We start from the raw sequence: 17592 nt of genomic DNA on the forward strand, positions 1-17592 counted from the left end.
ACTCCCAAATAGTTTCTATGAAGCCAACATCACCCCAATACCAAAAGCAAAGACAGCACAAAGAAAAAAAGAGAAGAAGAAAAAAGGAAGGAAGGAAGAAAGGAGGGAAAGAGGGAAGGAGGGAAGGGAGGAAGGAAGAAAGGGGGAAGGGAGGGAAGGAGGGAAGGAGGGAGGGAAGGAGGGAAGGAGGGAGGGAGAGAGGGAGGAAGGAAGGAAGGAAGGAAGGAAGGAAGGAAGGAAGGAAGGAAGGAAGGAAGGAAGGAAGGAAGGAAGGAAGGAGAAAGCAAAGGAAATTATAGGCCCATATCCTGATGAACACAGATGCAAAGATCCTCCACAGAACACTAGCAAAGAAAATCCAACAACTTATCAAGAAGCTTATTCACCATGACCAAGCAAGATTCATTCCAGGGATGCAAGAATGGTTTAACAAGTGTAAGTCAATCAATATACCATATCAATAAAAGAAAAAAAAAACAATCATAATCAATAGATGCTGAGAAAGCATTTGACAAGGTCCAGCACCTATTCATGATTAAAAATTCTCAATAAGGGGCCAGTGAGGTGGCCCTAGAGGTAAGGTGTGTCTGCCTTGCAAGCGCTAGCCAAGGAAGGACCGCGGTTGGATACCCTGGCATCCCATGTGGTCCCCCCAAGCCAGGGGCAATTTCTGAGCACTTAGCTAGGAGTAACCCCTGAGCATCAAATGGGCGTGGGCCCCCCCAAACATCTCAATAAGATGAAAATTGAAGGAACTTTCCTCAATATTGTCAAAGTCATTTATCAAAACTCACCGCAAACATTATTCTTTTTTTGTTTGTTTGTTTTCTGGGGGGGGATTTGAACCACCATCCTTCTGCATGGAAGGCAAATGCACTACCTCCATGCTATCTCTCCGGTCCTGCAAACATTATTCTTAATGGGAAAAACTAAAAGCATTCCACTAAGATCTGGCACAAGGCAAGGTTACACCCTCTCGCCACTTCTACTCAATATTGTACTGAAAGTACTTGCTGTAGCCATTAGGCAAGAAAAAGATATCAAGGGCATATGAAAAAGAAAAACATATGAAAGGAAGAATTGAAGCTCTCATTGTTTGCAGATGACATAGTACTATATATAAAAAATCCTAAAGACTCCATAAAAAAAGCTTTTAGAAACAACAGACTTACAGAAAACTAGCAGTCTACAAATTTATTAGACAAAAATCCATAGCTTTTTTTATGCACAAATAATGAAAGAAAAAATATTAAAATCCCATTCACAATTTTACCTCAGAAAATCAAGTACTGTAGAGACAACTTAACTAAAAAAGTAAAAGAGCTGGGCCCGGAGAGATAGCACAGTGGCGTTTGCCTTGCAGGACCAAAGGTGGTTGGTTCAAATCCCAGTGTCCCATATGGTCCCCCATGCCTGCCAGGAGCTATTTCTGAGCAGACAGCCAGGAGTCACCCCTGAGCACCGCCGGGTGTGACCCAAAAACCAAATAAAAAGTAAAAGAGCTATATAAAGAAAACTACAAAACACTGTTTCAAGAAATAAAAGAGGACACAAGGACAGGGAGGCGTATACCCTGCTCATAGTTTGGGAGAACTAGCATCATTAAAATGTTAGTACTTCCTAAAGCATTGTACAGATTTAATGCAATCCCTATAAAAATTCCCATAACATTTTTTTCAAAGTAGATGAGACACTCCTAAAATTCATATGGAAAAATAAACATCCATGAATGGCTAAAACAATCCTTAGCCAAAAAAAGATGGGAAAATCACTTTCCCAAATTTTAAACTTACTAGAAATCAGTAGTCATTAAACATCATGGTACTGGAATAAAGACAGACCCTTAGATGAGTGGAATACACTTGAATATCCAGAGATGGATCCACAGTTAATTTTTGATAAAGGAGCAAGAAACACAAAGCGGAACAAGGAAAACCTCTTCAACAAGTGGTGCTGGGAAAATTGGTCAATTACATCAAATGAACTCAGACCTCCCCTTAATACCTATACAAAGGTCAAATCAAAATGGATTAATGATTGTGGTTAGGTTTCAGTCATGTAAAGAACACCCCCCTTGTCTAATATTTTAATTTAAATATTCTTTAAAAGCTTTACCCCCATGTCTAATATTTTAATTTAAATATTCTTTAAAAGCCTCACATAAGATATAAAAATTCCTTATATAATAAATATATATTTAAATAAGATAATTACAATGAGAATAAATGGTGAAGATGTTTGAAGTTCAATTCACACAATAAATAAATTTCCCTAATATATGAAGAGGTCCTTTTAATCAATAAGCAAAAAAGGTCAAGATTTAAAAAGTAAACTAGTGTATTGAAAAGAAAACTCAAATAGCTTTTTTTTAAACATTTGGAGCAAATGGTTTTCACGCTTCCTCAAAATGAAAGCATTTTAGATTATCTTGGTATACAAATGTCTCATTCCTGATGTGAATACATACCTAATATAATCTGTCACCTGGTTAAGTTCTTACAAACTTTTTCCCCTAAGCTACATCCAGTGGTGCTTAGGCTTACACCTGTCTCTGCTCTCAGGGATTGCACCTAGTGGGCTTGAGAAACTATATGCGGTACTAACACTGTCAGGGTGGTTCTTGGCAACACATGGCCAAGCAATACTGCACTCTCATGGCCTAGCATTCAATGTCCAGCCTTGTTGACCCAGGAGTGGTCCTCAGGCTCTCAAACACTTCTTAGAAAATTTGCCCCTTCATCAATTGTTTAAAGTATTTTAGTTCCAGTACTTAAATAAATATTTGTTGAGTAAACATGGACCAGGGATAACTAAGGTATGATTAGAGAATGGAATAAAACAAGACCAACAAATTAACTAAATTTATATAAGATGTAGAATATATTACTTAAAAAACTGTACTTTTCAAGAACAGGAAACGACCCTGTTATGCTATCAAAATGTTTCCTGAAAATTGAGCCAGCTGTAATAGGATTGCAATTACGTTCCCCAATGAGTTACATACTCAGGAAACCACTTCTCCACTGACTTTGGATTTGGCATGTGATCTGTTTTTGCAATGGAATAGGGAAAATATATGGAGTATACTTTCACTTGCTGCTCCTGCAAATCCATCACTATCTTCAAATTAAGGCTTGTCTGCTAGAGGTCATGGCATTCTACTCCCAAAGCAAAGGCTAGTTCAACTAGCCTCCATTTGATTGCAGCAATTAAAAAAAAAAATAAAAGCCTGTATCAGAATTATGAATTATAATAAATGGCTACTGCTTTTACATCAGTAAGTTTTGGGATTATAAGCAGAAAGGTGAATAGGACTGTTGATTAAAAAAAATGTGGATTAGAGCGAGATAGTACAGCAGATAGAGCACTTGATATGCACACAGCCAACCCAGGTCCAATCCCTGGTATCCCATATGGTCATCAAATCCCCCCAGGAATGATCTCTGAGGGAAGAGCCAGGAGGAAAACCAGGAACACCACTAGTGTTTGAATTGGTATTTCCTAAATTCTACTATTATCTTATAACCTCATACACAAAATTTAATTCAATCCAAATGAAAATAAATTTGAAAATGACATTAAAGAAAAAAGGGTCAGCAGAGTATCAGGGGATACAATCAAACATACAAAAACTGATTAATCAAATACTTATGACACATCAATACAGGTTATTATCAAGTTCTGGAAAAATTAGGATATATCTATTGCGATTTTGTTTATTGCTCCTTCCATTTAGGCAGTCAATGGCCTACAACCTGCTCCTTCATTTTAATACTCACAAACTATGAAGCAAACATATGCTCAATAAATTTAGGCGAAAATTAAACTAACATCTTCAAACCTCATTTCCTCTTCTGTAAAATGGGAACAATTTTATCTATGTTAGTTATTAAGAGGATTATACATCTAAAGTGGTCACAAAATAAGGATCATAAATGATCTATAAGAAAGAGAAAGATAGCACTGGGGGTAAAGCATTTGCCTTAGATCATGCTGACCTGGGTTTAATGTCTGTCACCACATAGTTACCCAACACCGCAGAGTCATTCTTGAGCACAGATGGGAATGAATACTACTAAATGTGGCACTAACTTCTCCATAATGAAGTATAAAATTCTGTTTTGTGAAATTATGCAAATAGTTTTGAAAAGAGTGGCTTCTATTTTTATTTATTTATTTCTGAGTTTGGGGCCACACTTGGCTGTGTTCAGGAGTTACTTCTGGCTTTGCACTCAAATTATTCCTGGCAGGCTCAGAGACCATATGGGATGCTGGGGGATTGAATCTAGGTCAGCTGCATGCAAGAAAAATGCCCTACTGTGCTATCGCTCCAGCCCCAGTGACTTCTATTTTTAAATCAACCAAGGTGTGATTCATTAAAATTTGAAATTTCTAATGACTTCATGAAAGCTACAACATTATTAACTAAAACAAAACAAAATCTTAGCATAGATATACATAGAAAAATATAGTAAAGAAAACTAAAATCCTAAGAAATAATTTATTTAGTATACAGTCCATAATCCTACATAAGCTTAAAAACAAAGGTTTCAATTTCTGTGCAAGCTATGAATTCACAAAAGATAAAAAAAGAAAAAGACAAATTCTATTGTCACCTTTATATAGTATCAGGCACATATACACATTAAACGTATTTCTTTTGGAAAAGGTACTTTGTGAGAAACAGACATAGCCAAATTTGCAGCACTGAAAAACTGTACTCAATACTTGATCAATGACTTAACACTTTTCTTTCCAAGTCAAGATCAGGTTTGGATCAGTACATGTACACACATATACATGCATACACATGTGTATACACACAGGAACACACATACAACAACAGTTAAAATAGAAAATTTAAGACTGGCTGAGTTTTTATAAATGATTCAAACTGGGGGAGTGACAGCTTTAAGGGTGCATGGAATCCCTGAGTTTGATCTTCCAAACATCATTGGACCTGAGTACCATCAGTTTATCAGAAGCAGTCCCCTCACTGCCTGAGAACTACTTGGCAGACCCAACCCTGTGTCAAAACATAATTCCCTAGCCTGTAGAGAGACTAAAGCCTTTTTTTTTATAGAGTCTTATAATACAATGTGCAGTATCTTAGTTTGTCTTAGTATGAGGATGAATATGTGCTACAAAAAAAATCTATTTTTTATTTCAATTCATTGAAACACGGTGATGAATGATAAGTACATATAACTATTGTGGCAAATTTTGAAGATAAAAGGTAAAAGAATGTAACTTGCATTAAGAGGGAGAATGTAATTTGTTATTATATATGCTAGACATTTGCTCATTTTCTTATTTAATCAAATTCCAAAGAGGCAGTGATTATTGAAACTCATTTTACAAAGAAAAAGTAAAGGCTAATAGAAGTAAGCTAACTTGCTGAGGATTATTAAGCAGTATGGGGGATATGCAGGTAGGTGAAAATACAAAAGGATAGTGCCATGTGACATTTAATTACTTCTAGAGAAAAACAATCTCAGTGTAAATACTTTGACATTAATTTGCAAGGTTTATAGGAAACCAAGGGAAATATTTTTAGGGAGGGGGCAGAAGAGTCACTTCAGGCTTTTAAAAAGGCTGATTATTTGAGTTATTTTATAGAAGAAAAGGATTTACCAACTTCAATGCAAAGATTCATCCCCTCCACCTCCCTCATCCCCAATATATTAACCAAAATAAATTACTTACTTGAAATTGAGAAAAACAATTTTGAGAAATCTTCCTCAGATATTTTATTCCATAGTTTTAAAACAAATAATATGATGACAGTTTAATTTTTAGGTTGCTTTTATGTGGCTTGTCTTGCTTTTAATTCTGAAATGAAATTTAGATTAGTCATTTTCTTATTCTGAAAAACTAGGAGTATGCCAACATGTTTTAACTTTACATATTTTTTCACATATCAACATGTATTCTTACTTACAAAGTTTTTCATTTCACCATCTAAAACAAACCTAATTTAATATAGAAATTACTTTGAAGTGTAAATATATATGCAAAATTAGAGATTTCTTTTAATTCTTGTTATATTTCCTTGGTAATTATAATAAATTAAAGAAAATGGAAAATTCTTATTGTACTGTCATATAGTACACAAGCATTTTTGAGGTAACATGCTTTCTTTTATTATTTGTATTGTTTATATAGTAAATAATCTCTCAACCAAATAAAATTAAATAACTTCCCTAAGGAAATTGACCTCAAATTTGTAGTATTTCCCACAACTATCAATTAAAAAGAACTGGATCCAAAAAGTCCAAAAAAAAAAAAAAATCAAACAAGAAAACCATTTTCTAATGTTAATTATGATCCTTTTTTCCTCAGGATTTATTTCACTTTGCATGTATTCCATTTCTGTTGTAGAAAACAGTCCAATTTGCCAACACAAACTAAAAACAAATTTTTTTGTTCAAAAATATTTAAAAATTTGACAGTGAAATGGAAAAAATGCAGATCACCCAGAAAACTTAGAAGGAACAAAAAAACTCCACTTGAAAACTCCACTTGAAAAAGTGATTGTCAATAAGAATGTATTACTTTTATTTATAATTTGTTCTAATCTTAAAAATGAATCCATTTTAAGGCTGGAGAGATAGCAGGAAGTAAGGTGTTTGCCTTATACGTAGGCAACCCCAGTATGAACCCAACACCACATATGGTTCCCCTTAAAATCACCAGGAGTGTTCCTTGAGCAGAGCCAGAAGCCCTGAGCATCACTAGGCGTGGCTGATACCTCCATTCCTTTGTCCCCACAGGACCTCTCACCCCCATTCATCCACCCATTTTGTTTAAATAGGATTTTTAAATGTATGCCTGTTCCTATCTTATCTGTATTTACCTAGAAGCTACAGCATAATGGTTTTATTCCAATTTCACCATGCCTTAACTCCCAACATATTATCACTATTCATTATGAAAATGTCAACAAGATATACCCATGATGCAGATACTCCAGATCCATCCTATATTCTATTTTATTTCCATCCTATATTTAATGTTTCTCAGTACAACTTCGGTTTTTGGTTTTTGTTTTGGGATTTTGAGCCACACCCGGCAGTGCTCAGGGGTTACTCCTGACTATGCACTCAGAAATCATTCCTGGCTTGGGGACCATATGGGATGCCAGGGGATTGAACTGAAGTCCATCCTAGGTTAGCGCCAGCAAGGTAAATGCCCTACCACTTGCACCACCACCCCCACCTCCCTACAACTTTTGACTATCTTAGACTAATAACAGTTTTATTCTTGGCAGGGTAAGTGGGAGCTACATCCAGCTATGGCTTACTCCTGGAAGGGACCATATGGGGTGCCAGGGAGTGAACCTGGGTCTGCTGGGTTCAAGGCTGTACAATCTCTCCAGCCTCTAATGATAGTATCTCTTAAAGTATACTTAAATCTATTTCACTCCTATTATTTAATGAACAAAAACCAGAGTAAATTTAATTATAGGATCAGATTTTGAAATGTCTCTCAATACATTCTATTTTTCTTTCGCAAATTGTAAATGTACAGTTCTAGTTATCAATTTTTGGGTTTGGTTTTTTGTTTTGTTTTGTTTTTAGTAGTTACACCTGGCTCTGAGCTCAGAAATCTATCCTGGCAGGCTCAGAGGACAATCTGGGATGTCAGGGATGGAACCAAGTTAGGTCCTGGGTAGGTCGGTTACTAGACAAATACTCTACCCGCTGTGCTATGACTCCAGCCCCAATTTTTGTTTATATTTATTATAAGTCCCTAACTTTTATAATTTTAATAGAGGCGTTAGATACAATCTTTCTAAATCATATTCTAATTTTTCCACAGGAAGATTCTAAGCACTACTGAGTACAGTAGGCCCTTCTAAGATTTCTAATTTATACATGAAGCTCCTCTGTATTCTTTCAATTATCATCAGAGCCTCCTCCAATTTTCTCTCAGGCTTGGCAGAACGTAGCAAGGAGAAGATCAAGATTCCCAATTTCCCCCCTCTCCGCCCATTTTAGGACACACCTGGAAATGATCAGGGTTGCTCCTGGCTTTGCACTCAGAAATTAATCCTGGCAGTGCTCAAGGGAACAGATGAGATGCCGGGACCCAAACACTGGTCAGCCACATGCAAGGTAAATGCCCTACCTACTGTATAATTGCTCCAGCCCCAAGATACCCAATTTTTATAAAAAGACACCTCTCCCCATGCCACTCCAGTACTATCTGAGAAACTTGACAAATTCCTGAACCTTCCTAGCTCGATTTCAGTTTTCTTTATACACAGAATTGATTAGAACAGTGTTTCCCAACTCTTTTCATACTAAGCAATATAAGAACATTTGATGACATCAACATAGTATTTGAGAACAACTTATATCTAAATAAAGTTTATAAAATACAAAATCATTTTTAACATCAGGAACAATATTCAAATATTCAAATAGCAACACTTTAATTTTTACAGAACATATATGTACTATTAGGCATTCACTTTACAGCAAAGTTAAGTGGCATATTAGGTACATGTAGTTAGAAGGATCCAGAGTACAGACTAATAGATTCAAACCTAGTGTTGGACCACTCAAAGCAGTATTTCGGTTATTCTGTATTCTTATAAGTAGCCTGTAACTAACACTTGGTGAACATGTTCTTCAAGCACCCAAAACACTTATTTCAACAGCAACTACATCCATAATCCCATTTCTAATAAAAGGAAGATGAACACTCCTGGTCCAGAGTAGATTTCAAGAAATAAAGCAGGTCGTTTAATATACTTAATGGAGAAGTTAGGCATAAAGAGGCAGTTACAGGCTATTTGGCTTACAGGAACCACAATGCTTTTCTTCAGACATCATTTTGCAAAACTTTATCTACCCAGTGAGACACCCAACATCATCAACTGGAAGCTTTGAATTGTATGATCTTCAGCAAAACTTAAAATTCAAGTACTGTAGTAATCAATGAGCAACTGTTTTCAATTACTATATATAGCCTTTTCTTTTTGCTATTTTTCTCTTCCTGTAAGCATCACTTCAATTTCAAAAAAAAATTATTTTTTGATTTTTTTGGGCCACACCCATTTGATGCTCAGGGGTTACTCCTGGCTAAGCGCTCAGAAATTGCCCCTGGCCTGGGGGGACCATATGGGACACCAGGGAATCCAACCGTGGTCCTTCCTTGGCTAGCGCTTGCAAGGCAGACACCTTACCTCTAGCGCCACCCTCGCCGGCCCCTAATTTCAAAAATGTTTAAACAAAAAGTTAACTGTAATATGATACGTGGTAAAAATATTCAAAAAATTATGAGCACACTAAAAATGTTAGTCTCTCACCTTTGTTGTCTAGACCAGAGCTTTTTAAATGTTTCCCACTCTATTACCCCTTTTTGCCCAAGATTTTTACTTGACCACAGGTAGATAAAAAAGGTATGCAAATCAAGCATTACTAAAAATAACAAATAATTTTTAAAACATTTTTAAAAAATTTGTGATGGGGTTGTAATCAGTTTCTAGATCATTAGTTCCAAGTCATAGAGGAAAATTGGTACCAAATTCCGTGTAGTACACATATTCATACACACACCTTTTAAACCAAATGTAGGAGTATAATATATATGTAGTCTTATGTCTTTGCTTTTTTGTTATTTTTGTTGTTGTTGTTGTTGTTATACCTTAGATTTGTCACAATAGCAGCACACAGAGCTCTATCTCATTATTTTTAGGACTAAAATACTACAGAACAGATAAATATCTTAGAAGATAAAACTAAGAATGAAGTTGCCAGATCAAAATATATGTTCATTTAATTTTTAATTTTCAAATTACTTTCCACAGAAGAGTACTTTACTTTCCCACCAGCAATATATAAGAATATCCAGTTGCTCTTCCTCTCACTCTTCCCAAATTATAATATCTTTGCTAAGTCTACAGATGAAGAATGCTAAAGTTTTTTTTTTCATCTTCATTATAAAAGGTATGAAGACATCTTTCCTTGTAAATTCTTTATACTACTTTGTTTCTTTTTTTATTATTGGGTCATAAATGGCAATACATGTATAAGACTCCTACTTTGATGCAAAAAGGAATCATGTTGTGATGGGAACAAACCTGGGGCTCCCACATGCAAAGCATGTACCCCGTATTTTCGACGACCCTTCAACCCATGAAAAACTTCCTAAAAGTCTTAAAAGTAAGTTACTTCTTAAAAGTAAGAGGGGTGCGGATCACTTGTCCCTGAAGCTGGAACAGGTTTCAGCATGCCATACACCAGCACAGAATATGACTCCCGACTTTTAGGAAGTTTTTCATGGGTTGAAGGTTCGTCTTATACACCGGAAAATACGGTATATTGAGGCCCTGAGTTTCTACTAAATTATTTTCTAGGAACTTCTGTAATTAAAAGGAAAATTGTCCTTAATGAAAAATAGAACAGTAAGCTTTATCAGTCTTTTAACTTTATCATTTTTCTCTATATACAAATCTAATTTTTTGTTAAAATCAGCTACCTGATTTTAGTTCTATTTCATACCCTGTAAGGTGTTTGATACTTGTAGATTATATTAAAAATAATCACAAGTTTTCCAATTTAAACCCTTTGACTCTTGTTTTCCAGATTACTAATACTGTTTATTAAATAATTATTCTTTTCCTATTTATAGGTAATGAGAGAATACATTATCATCTGTTAAGTTTTTGTATGTATTTGAGTTATTTTCTGTTGTTTCATTACCATGCTACTTTTCAATACATTTTAAAATTAAAATCAGTTTATATACATATGGACATAGTTAAACCAAAAATTTTCAACTTGGTTTAATATAAAAATAATTTTGCTTTTCCAAAACTGAATTTTATATTGAAATCCAATATCATTATACAATCATTCAATTACCTGGTTCAGTTTGGAATGCAATATAAACCTTGTCTTGTTTTTTTTTTTTAACTTATTTCTATACCATATCTAGAAAGTCAGCTTTTCTTTAATTTTGTGTAGCTCTTTTCAAATTATAGTCAATACATTTCGGCATAAAATCTGAAAAATAAAAAACATCCCTCCAGAAATAATTAGACTATACTTTGGCACATTTCCCCCTGCATTTTAATAAATAACTACTATAAATTTATTCTTTCACATAATTACTGGCATAAATATCCAAACACTACTATTTATTCCTCTAACATGTGATTTTAATGGCAAATATTCTGCTATTTAAGTATGGCTAATTTATGTAACCATTCTCAGCTGTTGAATATTTGTGTTCTCTCTGATACTATCATCTATTGATAAATTCTTGCAAAAATGCTTGGATTTAAAGCACAGCAATAAGCATTAATTTTATAATGGTGAGCAAAAATAAATACATTACCAGCATTTATGGAAGTTATTGGGGGGAAAAAAGACAATCTCCAAAATATGTAAAATTGCAACCACAGAAAATACTATAAAGGAGCAGAAGAAACAGCAGGTACAAAGCCCTCATTACGGAGGGAGCATGACAAGAATAAGGGACTGAAATAAGGCCAGTATGGCTGAACACAGAAAGTAGGCAAGAAGAAAATGGCTCAGGCCATGAGTAGATAGAAAGGTGGGGGCCAGACTACACAAGACCTTCTAAGACATTTGATGCTAGCATCACTAAGAATTGTAGCTTTACCCTTATCCTTAATGGAATAGAAATCTACAGAAGCATATCAAGTAAAAAGTTGTTGTAAGGTTGGCATTTTGAACTCTCTAATTACAATATGAAAAACAGATTAGAAGGGGACAGAATGGGTTGGGTTTGGTCAAGATTAAGTTTCTTCGGTAAAAGCATCCAACAATGCTAGTAGTTTAGACTACAGTTACGATGGATAATGAAGTGTATGACTCAAAATACAATTAGATTTTTGCCAAAACTATTTACATAGATTAAGCCCTCTAAAATTAAAAATATTGGGGCAGATAAAAATTATACTTTAAGAATTCTGATACATATTGCTGCCTTGCTGAGACATTTTTTTTCTTAATTTATGAATTACCTTCTGTTCCTTTATGAGAATTTAAAAAGCATTGAAAAGTTTCTTTAAAATGATGTATTCCATGTTTCCTTTCATGAAATGTCTTGACTCCCTTTTTTGCTTGCTGAACATGTCTTTTGAGCCCAAACTTTATCTTATACAGAGTTTTAATTACTTTTGACATGTCTACTACAATATAAACTGTGGGAGATTCTATATATTTTGGAACAGCATCTGAATGTATAACAGATCCTGATACCTCAAAGAACTGAATCACATTACCAAATTCTATTTTGTTCACAAATTTATGAGTCGCTTCTGCTTACATGTCTGATTTGTTGAATGTATTTTTAAATCAAATATAAAACTTTTTTTTTTTTTTGGTTTTTGGGCCACACCCGGCGGTGCTCAGGAGTTACTCCTGGCTATCTGCTCAGAAATAGCTCCTGGCAGGCACCGTGGACCATATGGGACCATATGGGATTCGAACCAACCACCTTTGGTCCTGGATTGGCTGCTTGCAAGGCAAACGCCGCTGTGCTATCTCTCCAGGCCCAAATATAAAACTTTTTTAAAATTTTGCTACCCAGCAGTGCTTCCGTTTCCTAAAGTGACTAATATAAAAAAAGTGATCAACATAATTTGTAATAAGTCACTTCATCTCAGAAATACTATGGAAAAATATTCCTAATAACTATAAAATACCCAATGATAAAAATAATCTGGAAATACATTTAACTCCTTTAACAAAAAATGGGTTATGTGTTAGTATAGTGCTAGTATAGAGAGGGTAAGGCATTTGCCTTCCATGCAGCCAACTTGAATTCAATTCCTGGCATCCCAATAGGTCTGCAGAGCATCACGAGGATTAATTCCTGAGTGAAGAGTCACAAGTAACCCAAGAACAAGGACCCCCCTAAGAAAACACCCCCACACCCAAGAAAATCCACCTAAAAAAAGGGTTATGTGGGATGAGAATGCAGGTAAGTGGTAGCATTCATGCCTACCATGTATAAGGTCCTGTATTAAATCCCTAGCATTATCAAGAGAAAAAACTATGAACAAAACTTTTATTAGAACTTATTTATAAGCTGAGTTATTGGCAAATTTTTTCAACATGTTAATCAAATGTGTTTTTTGTTTTCTCATTTCTTTTTGGGGGGTGACGGTGTTCTAGGGACATGTGTCCCAGGAATTTCCCTTGTACAAAAGTGTGCTTTCAGCCATTAAAAATGTTTTATTCCTCAATGTTTTTTCTTTCTTCCGTTTTTTGTTTTGTTTTGTTTTGGGGCCACACCTGGCGGCAGGCTCAGGGAACATATGGGATGCCAGAGATCAAAACTGAGTCAATCACATAAAAAGCAAATGCCCTACTGGCTGTGTTATCACTCCAGCCCCTCAATGGTTTTTCAAATAAATGTTTTTTCCTAATAACCTTAGTAAGTGTTAATTACACGTTTTCAATTGTACTCAACTCAAACTTGTTTTGGAGCCACACGTGGGTATTCAGGGCTCTAACAGGAATCACTCCTGGCTGTGCTTGTGACCATTTGCAGTGCAAGGGTATAAGGGCAAAGTGAAGATCTGTGAAGTATGGATAGAACCAGGGTTAGCTTCACACAAAGCAAGCACTATTAACCTTGGTTCTATCGTAAACTTATTTAAAATGATTAATTTACCCCCCAAATCGTTATATTAAGATACATCATTATTGGGGCCGGAGAGGTGGCGCTAGAGGTAAGGTGTCAGCCTTGCAAGTGCTAGCCAAGGAAGGACCATGGTTGGATCCTCTGGCGTCCCATATGATCCCCCCAAGCCAGGGGCAATTTCTGAGCGCTTAGCCAGGAGCATCAAATGGGTGTGGCCAAAAAAAAAAAAGAGATACATCATTATTTTAAATAAAAATCTCTTCTAAACTGTAAAACTTAAATAGCATTTAACTATCAATTTCTTATTTTGAAAAAAAAAAACTGACTTAATGTTTACAAGTTAGTATCAAGAATAGTCTAAAATTTTCACAAGCTGAAGGGAATTAAGGAGGAATTGGCAGAGTTCCTTACAGTAATATTAAAAGACAAGCAGCTCCCTCTATAGTCTGTTTGGCCTACTTTGTTTTAATTACTCGTTTTGTGAACATCTCACTCACACTCTTCTATTTACTCCTACTCAGCATCTCAGCAGGGAAGCTTTTTGAAAGGATAATTCTGTTTAACCTGGTGCTGAGAAAACTGAGAGCACTAGCTGTCTAAGCTTAACTTGAAGTGAGATATCAAGCAAGTGGGTTAGAGAAATTGGACAGCTTCCTAGGTCCACCTGATTCAGGTCTTTCCAATGAAGTCTTTGGATTTTCTTTGAAGTGAATTCCCAAAGCAATCACAACCCTATTAAAATCTAACTGAAAAAATATGGTCCTATGCTTTAGATATTTAAAACCCTTTTTCCTTCTATTAAAACAAGTTGTCAAAATGTTAATATTTCTCAATATCTTATTAAGTAAAGACAATATTAAAATATATTAGAAGTTGGTGAAAGAAATTTTAAGTTAATCACTCAGGAATCTATACCCTTAACCAACAACCTCAATCCAGTCAGGTAGAATTTACTATTCAAATTTGAATGTGCCACTTTTTTCACTTTTCAAATTAAACTAATTTAAGACCCGAATGAGTGCTTTTAGATTAAAATATTTGATTTCAGAAATTACTCAAGTTATGCTCTCAAATCATTAGGTAATCAGAAGTCAACTGAACAGTTTTCTAAAGCAGAGTATTTTTCATGCAATTATAAAACTAAACTAATAAAAATGTATTAAACCAATCAGGTATAAATTTGTACATCTGAAATGGCCACTGTGAGAAAAATTGCTATTTTTCATTTGTAAAGAAAGCCAGTTAAAATGATCTTTTCTCTAAACCTATGTAAAGAATGAAGAATCAAATTTGACTACTTATGATGTGTTACCTTATGTAATTCGTTATATTTTTCATTAATTTATATCACTATATCTGTAAACTATAAACTGAAAATTTTAGCAATCATATTTTTACTACGTGAAAGTGATCTCTTAATTATTTTCAAATTTTATTTTACTGTGGAATAAAGTCATTTTACTTGAACATAGAATTCAGATAATTTTATGTTTTCATTTATATTTATAGTTTATATTTATATATATTTATATAGTTTATATTTATAGTTTAATTTTACTAGGAGTTTCTGACAAGCTAGTATGTTGGCTTGATTTCTAAAAGCTGCACAATCTAAACGCATGCCAGTGATTTCATTTTTTTTCTCAAGGTGAGGAAACAAAATTTTTTTTTCAAATTGTAAACTAAACTTAGCTAAGTGAATTTGAAATTACTTAACTTGAAATTTGGAGGGGTTTTATGGTATCAGGTCATATATCTTTCAATGTATCAACAAAAATTTTGATCATTAAAATTTACTTTTAAAGGCACATTTTTTTAAAAGCCAGTTTTGTTCTGCTTTCCAAAAAGGGGGGGGGGGGAGTATGATGCCTAGAAGAGAAATAAAAATGAGTCTTAGAATAGTTCACATCTTTTGCTATAATGTAAAAACATTATAATGCAATGATATAAAAATTCATCATACCCTTTGTGTTTTATTTGGGGGGATTTTTTTTAGGTGTCCATAACCAATGGTGCTCAAGGGTTGTTAGTCCTAGCTAGGCACTCAGGAATTACTCCTGACTGTCTCAGGGGACCGTATAGGGTGGGGGATTGAACCCAGATCGGCAGCGTGCATGGCAAATGTCCTACCCGCTATATGATCACTTCAAGCCCATTTTTTGGTATTTTAAATTAACATCTTATCAGGTAATAGAATTACTGCTAGCTCAGTAATTCACTAACTCCCACAACAAAACTATTTTATAAAATTCTGGAAATCACTGACAGATATAACAGCTATAACACTGAGGGAGAAGTAGAAACTATATAAAAGTAACAGAAAGCATTAGAACTGTTACATACAGAAGTAACAGAGTAATGCTTATATACTACCGTGATCACCATTAGTACATTACTATTTGTAATCTGCAACCTGAATATCATCAACATCACTATCTTACTTTATCATTTAGTACTCCGATATTTCAATGGGAAACAAATATACCATCACTACATTTAAAAAAGCAAAACATCTAGCTACCAAAGGCGTTACTGCTTCTATTTTCCACTTTCCAACACTCCAAACGTATAAAACTCAAAACAAAATTTTAACAGCACTCTAACTTTCCATTTTACAAGATCAATAGCAAGACCTTTATCACCGTTAAAAAATAAAAAGGGAATAGTCCACAAATCTCACTACCACCACCGAAATTTAACAAAGAGAATTCACGTTACGAAGCAAGTGCTACTAGGACTGAGTGCCTGTGTTTGGGGGAAAAGGCTGTATTGCCTTCGAGGTCCACAGAAACAGACAGCAGTAGTAAGATGAAGGGTGCTTGGGGCAAGGAGCATCAAGTGGGAAAAGCTCTCTAGGCATCCCACAGGCAACACGTAGCTGCGTGGCAAAGCATCCTTTTCTCGACCTCACAGCTCATGTATGTGTGTGTATGTGTGTATATAGATATACACACACACCACGTCGGCCGTTCAAAGCGTTGTAGACGAGCAAAACCATCCCAAGACGCCCCGTCAATCCGCCCACTACCCGATTGGTCATGAATCCCCAAGAGTTCCTGAGAGCGCAGCTTGCCTGTCACTGCCATTTCCCCCCTCCCCGTTCTTCATAGACGGCAGTGTTTTGTTGTTGTTGTTGTGTATGTTTTTTTCCTTAATGTGTTTTGCCTATGAAAGTGCGTAATGAGGTCAACCTAGACAGCCCGCCGGCACCGGAGCCTTTTCGTTTCTTCACCGTGTTCCTTGGGTGTCATTTCAGAGATCTGGGATGAGAAGAAACGCACAAGCGGGCGACCGAGACGTCTCGTCGCGCCCGGCCCAGAGACACTCGGGGATGCTTGCAGCCAGCCAAGCGGCCGCTGCAAGCCCGGCGAGGGGCGCGACGGGGCGCGGAAACGACGCTGGCCCTCTCTCTCGGCCCGGAAAGCCGGCTCGGACGGACCGGGGCCTGGGGCTGAGAGAACGCGGAGGCGGAGACGGGGCAGGAGAAGGGGGAGCTCCCGCACGCGCGCCCCGCCCCGGACCCCCGAGAGACACACAGGCAGCCCGGAGCCGAGCCCGCGTCGGGCCGCCGCGCGCTGGGTAAACACGCGCCATTCGCTCGCTCGCTCGCTCGCGCGCGCGGACCCGCTTTTCCCGGCGCCTCGGGTCACGCCTCACAGGAGGCGGAAGGGGGGAAGGGGGAGGCGGGAGGCGGCGGCCGGGGGGCTGCCCGCACCGCACCGCACCGCGGCAGCAGCGCGTGCGTATGTGTGTGCGTGTGTGTGTGTGCGTGTGTGTGCGCGCGTGTGTGCGCGCCCGCTCGCTCGCTTACCCGCGGGGGTGGCGCCGAAGACCCGCACCACCGGCACCTTCTTCACCGGGGCCCGGCCGAGCGGCGCCTGGCAGGGGTCGAGCCCCGGCAGCGGGCTGGCCATGTAGTAGTCGGCCGTCACGATGCGCACCGCGAACATGTTCGCCTCGCTC

The 17592-nt window shown here is 36.7% G+C and overlaps 1 protein-coding gene across 1 annotated transcript in view; it reads right to left on the minus strand.

The window, feature by feature from the left end:
- REV3L (REV3 like, DNA directed polymerase zeta catalytic subunit) overlaps window positions 1–17579 on the minus strand; it is a 186344-nt gene extending 168765 nt beyond the window's left edge. Inside the window, exon 1 of the mRNA XM_049771165.1 lies at window positions 17441–17579. Coding sequence (XP_049627122.1) covers window positions 17441–17579 — 139 coding nt within the window. The remainder of the gene's footprint in view (window positions 1–17440) is intronic.
- Between the last annotated feature and the right edge of the window lie 13 nt (window positions 17580–17592).

This window comes from Suncus etruscus, chromosome 4 (assembly GCF_024139225.1).
Source record: "Suncus etruscus isolate mSunEtr1 chromosome 4, mSunEtr1.pri.cur, whole genome shotgun sequence".
NCBI lineage: Eukaryota > Metazoa > Chordata > Mammalia > Eulipotyphla > Soricidae > Suncus > Suncus etruscus.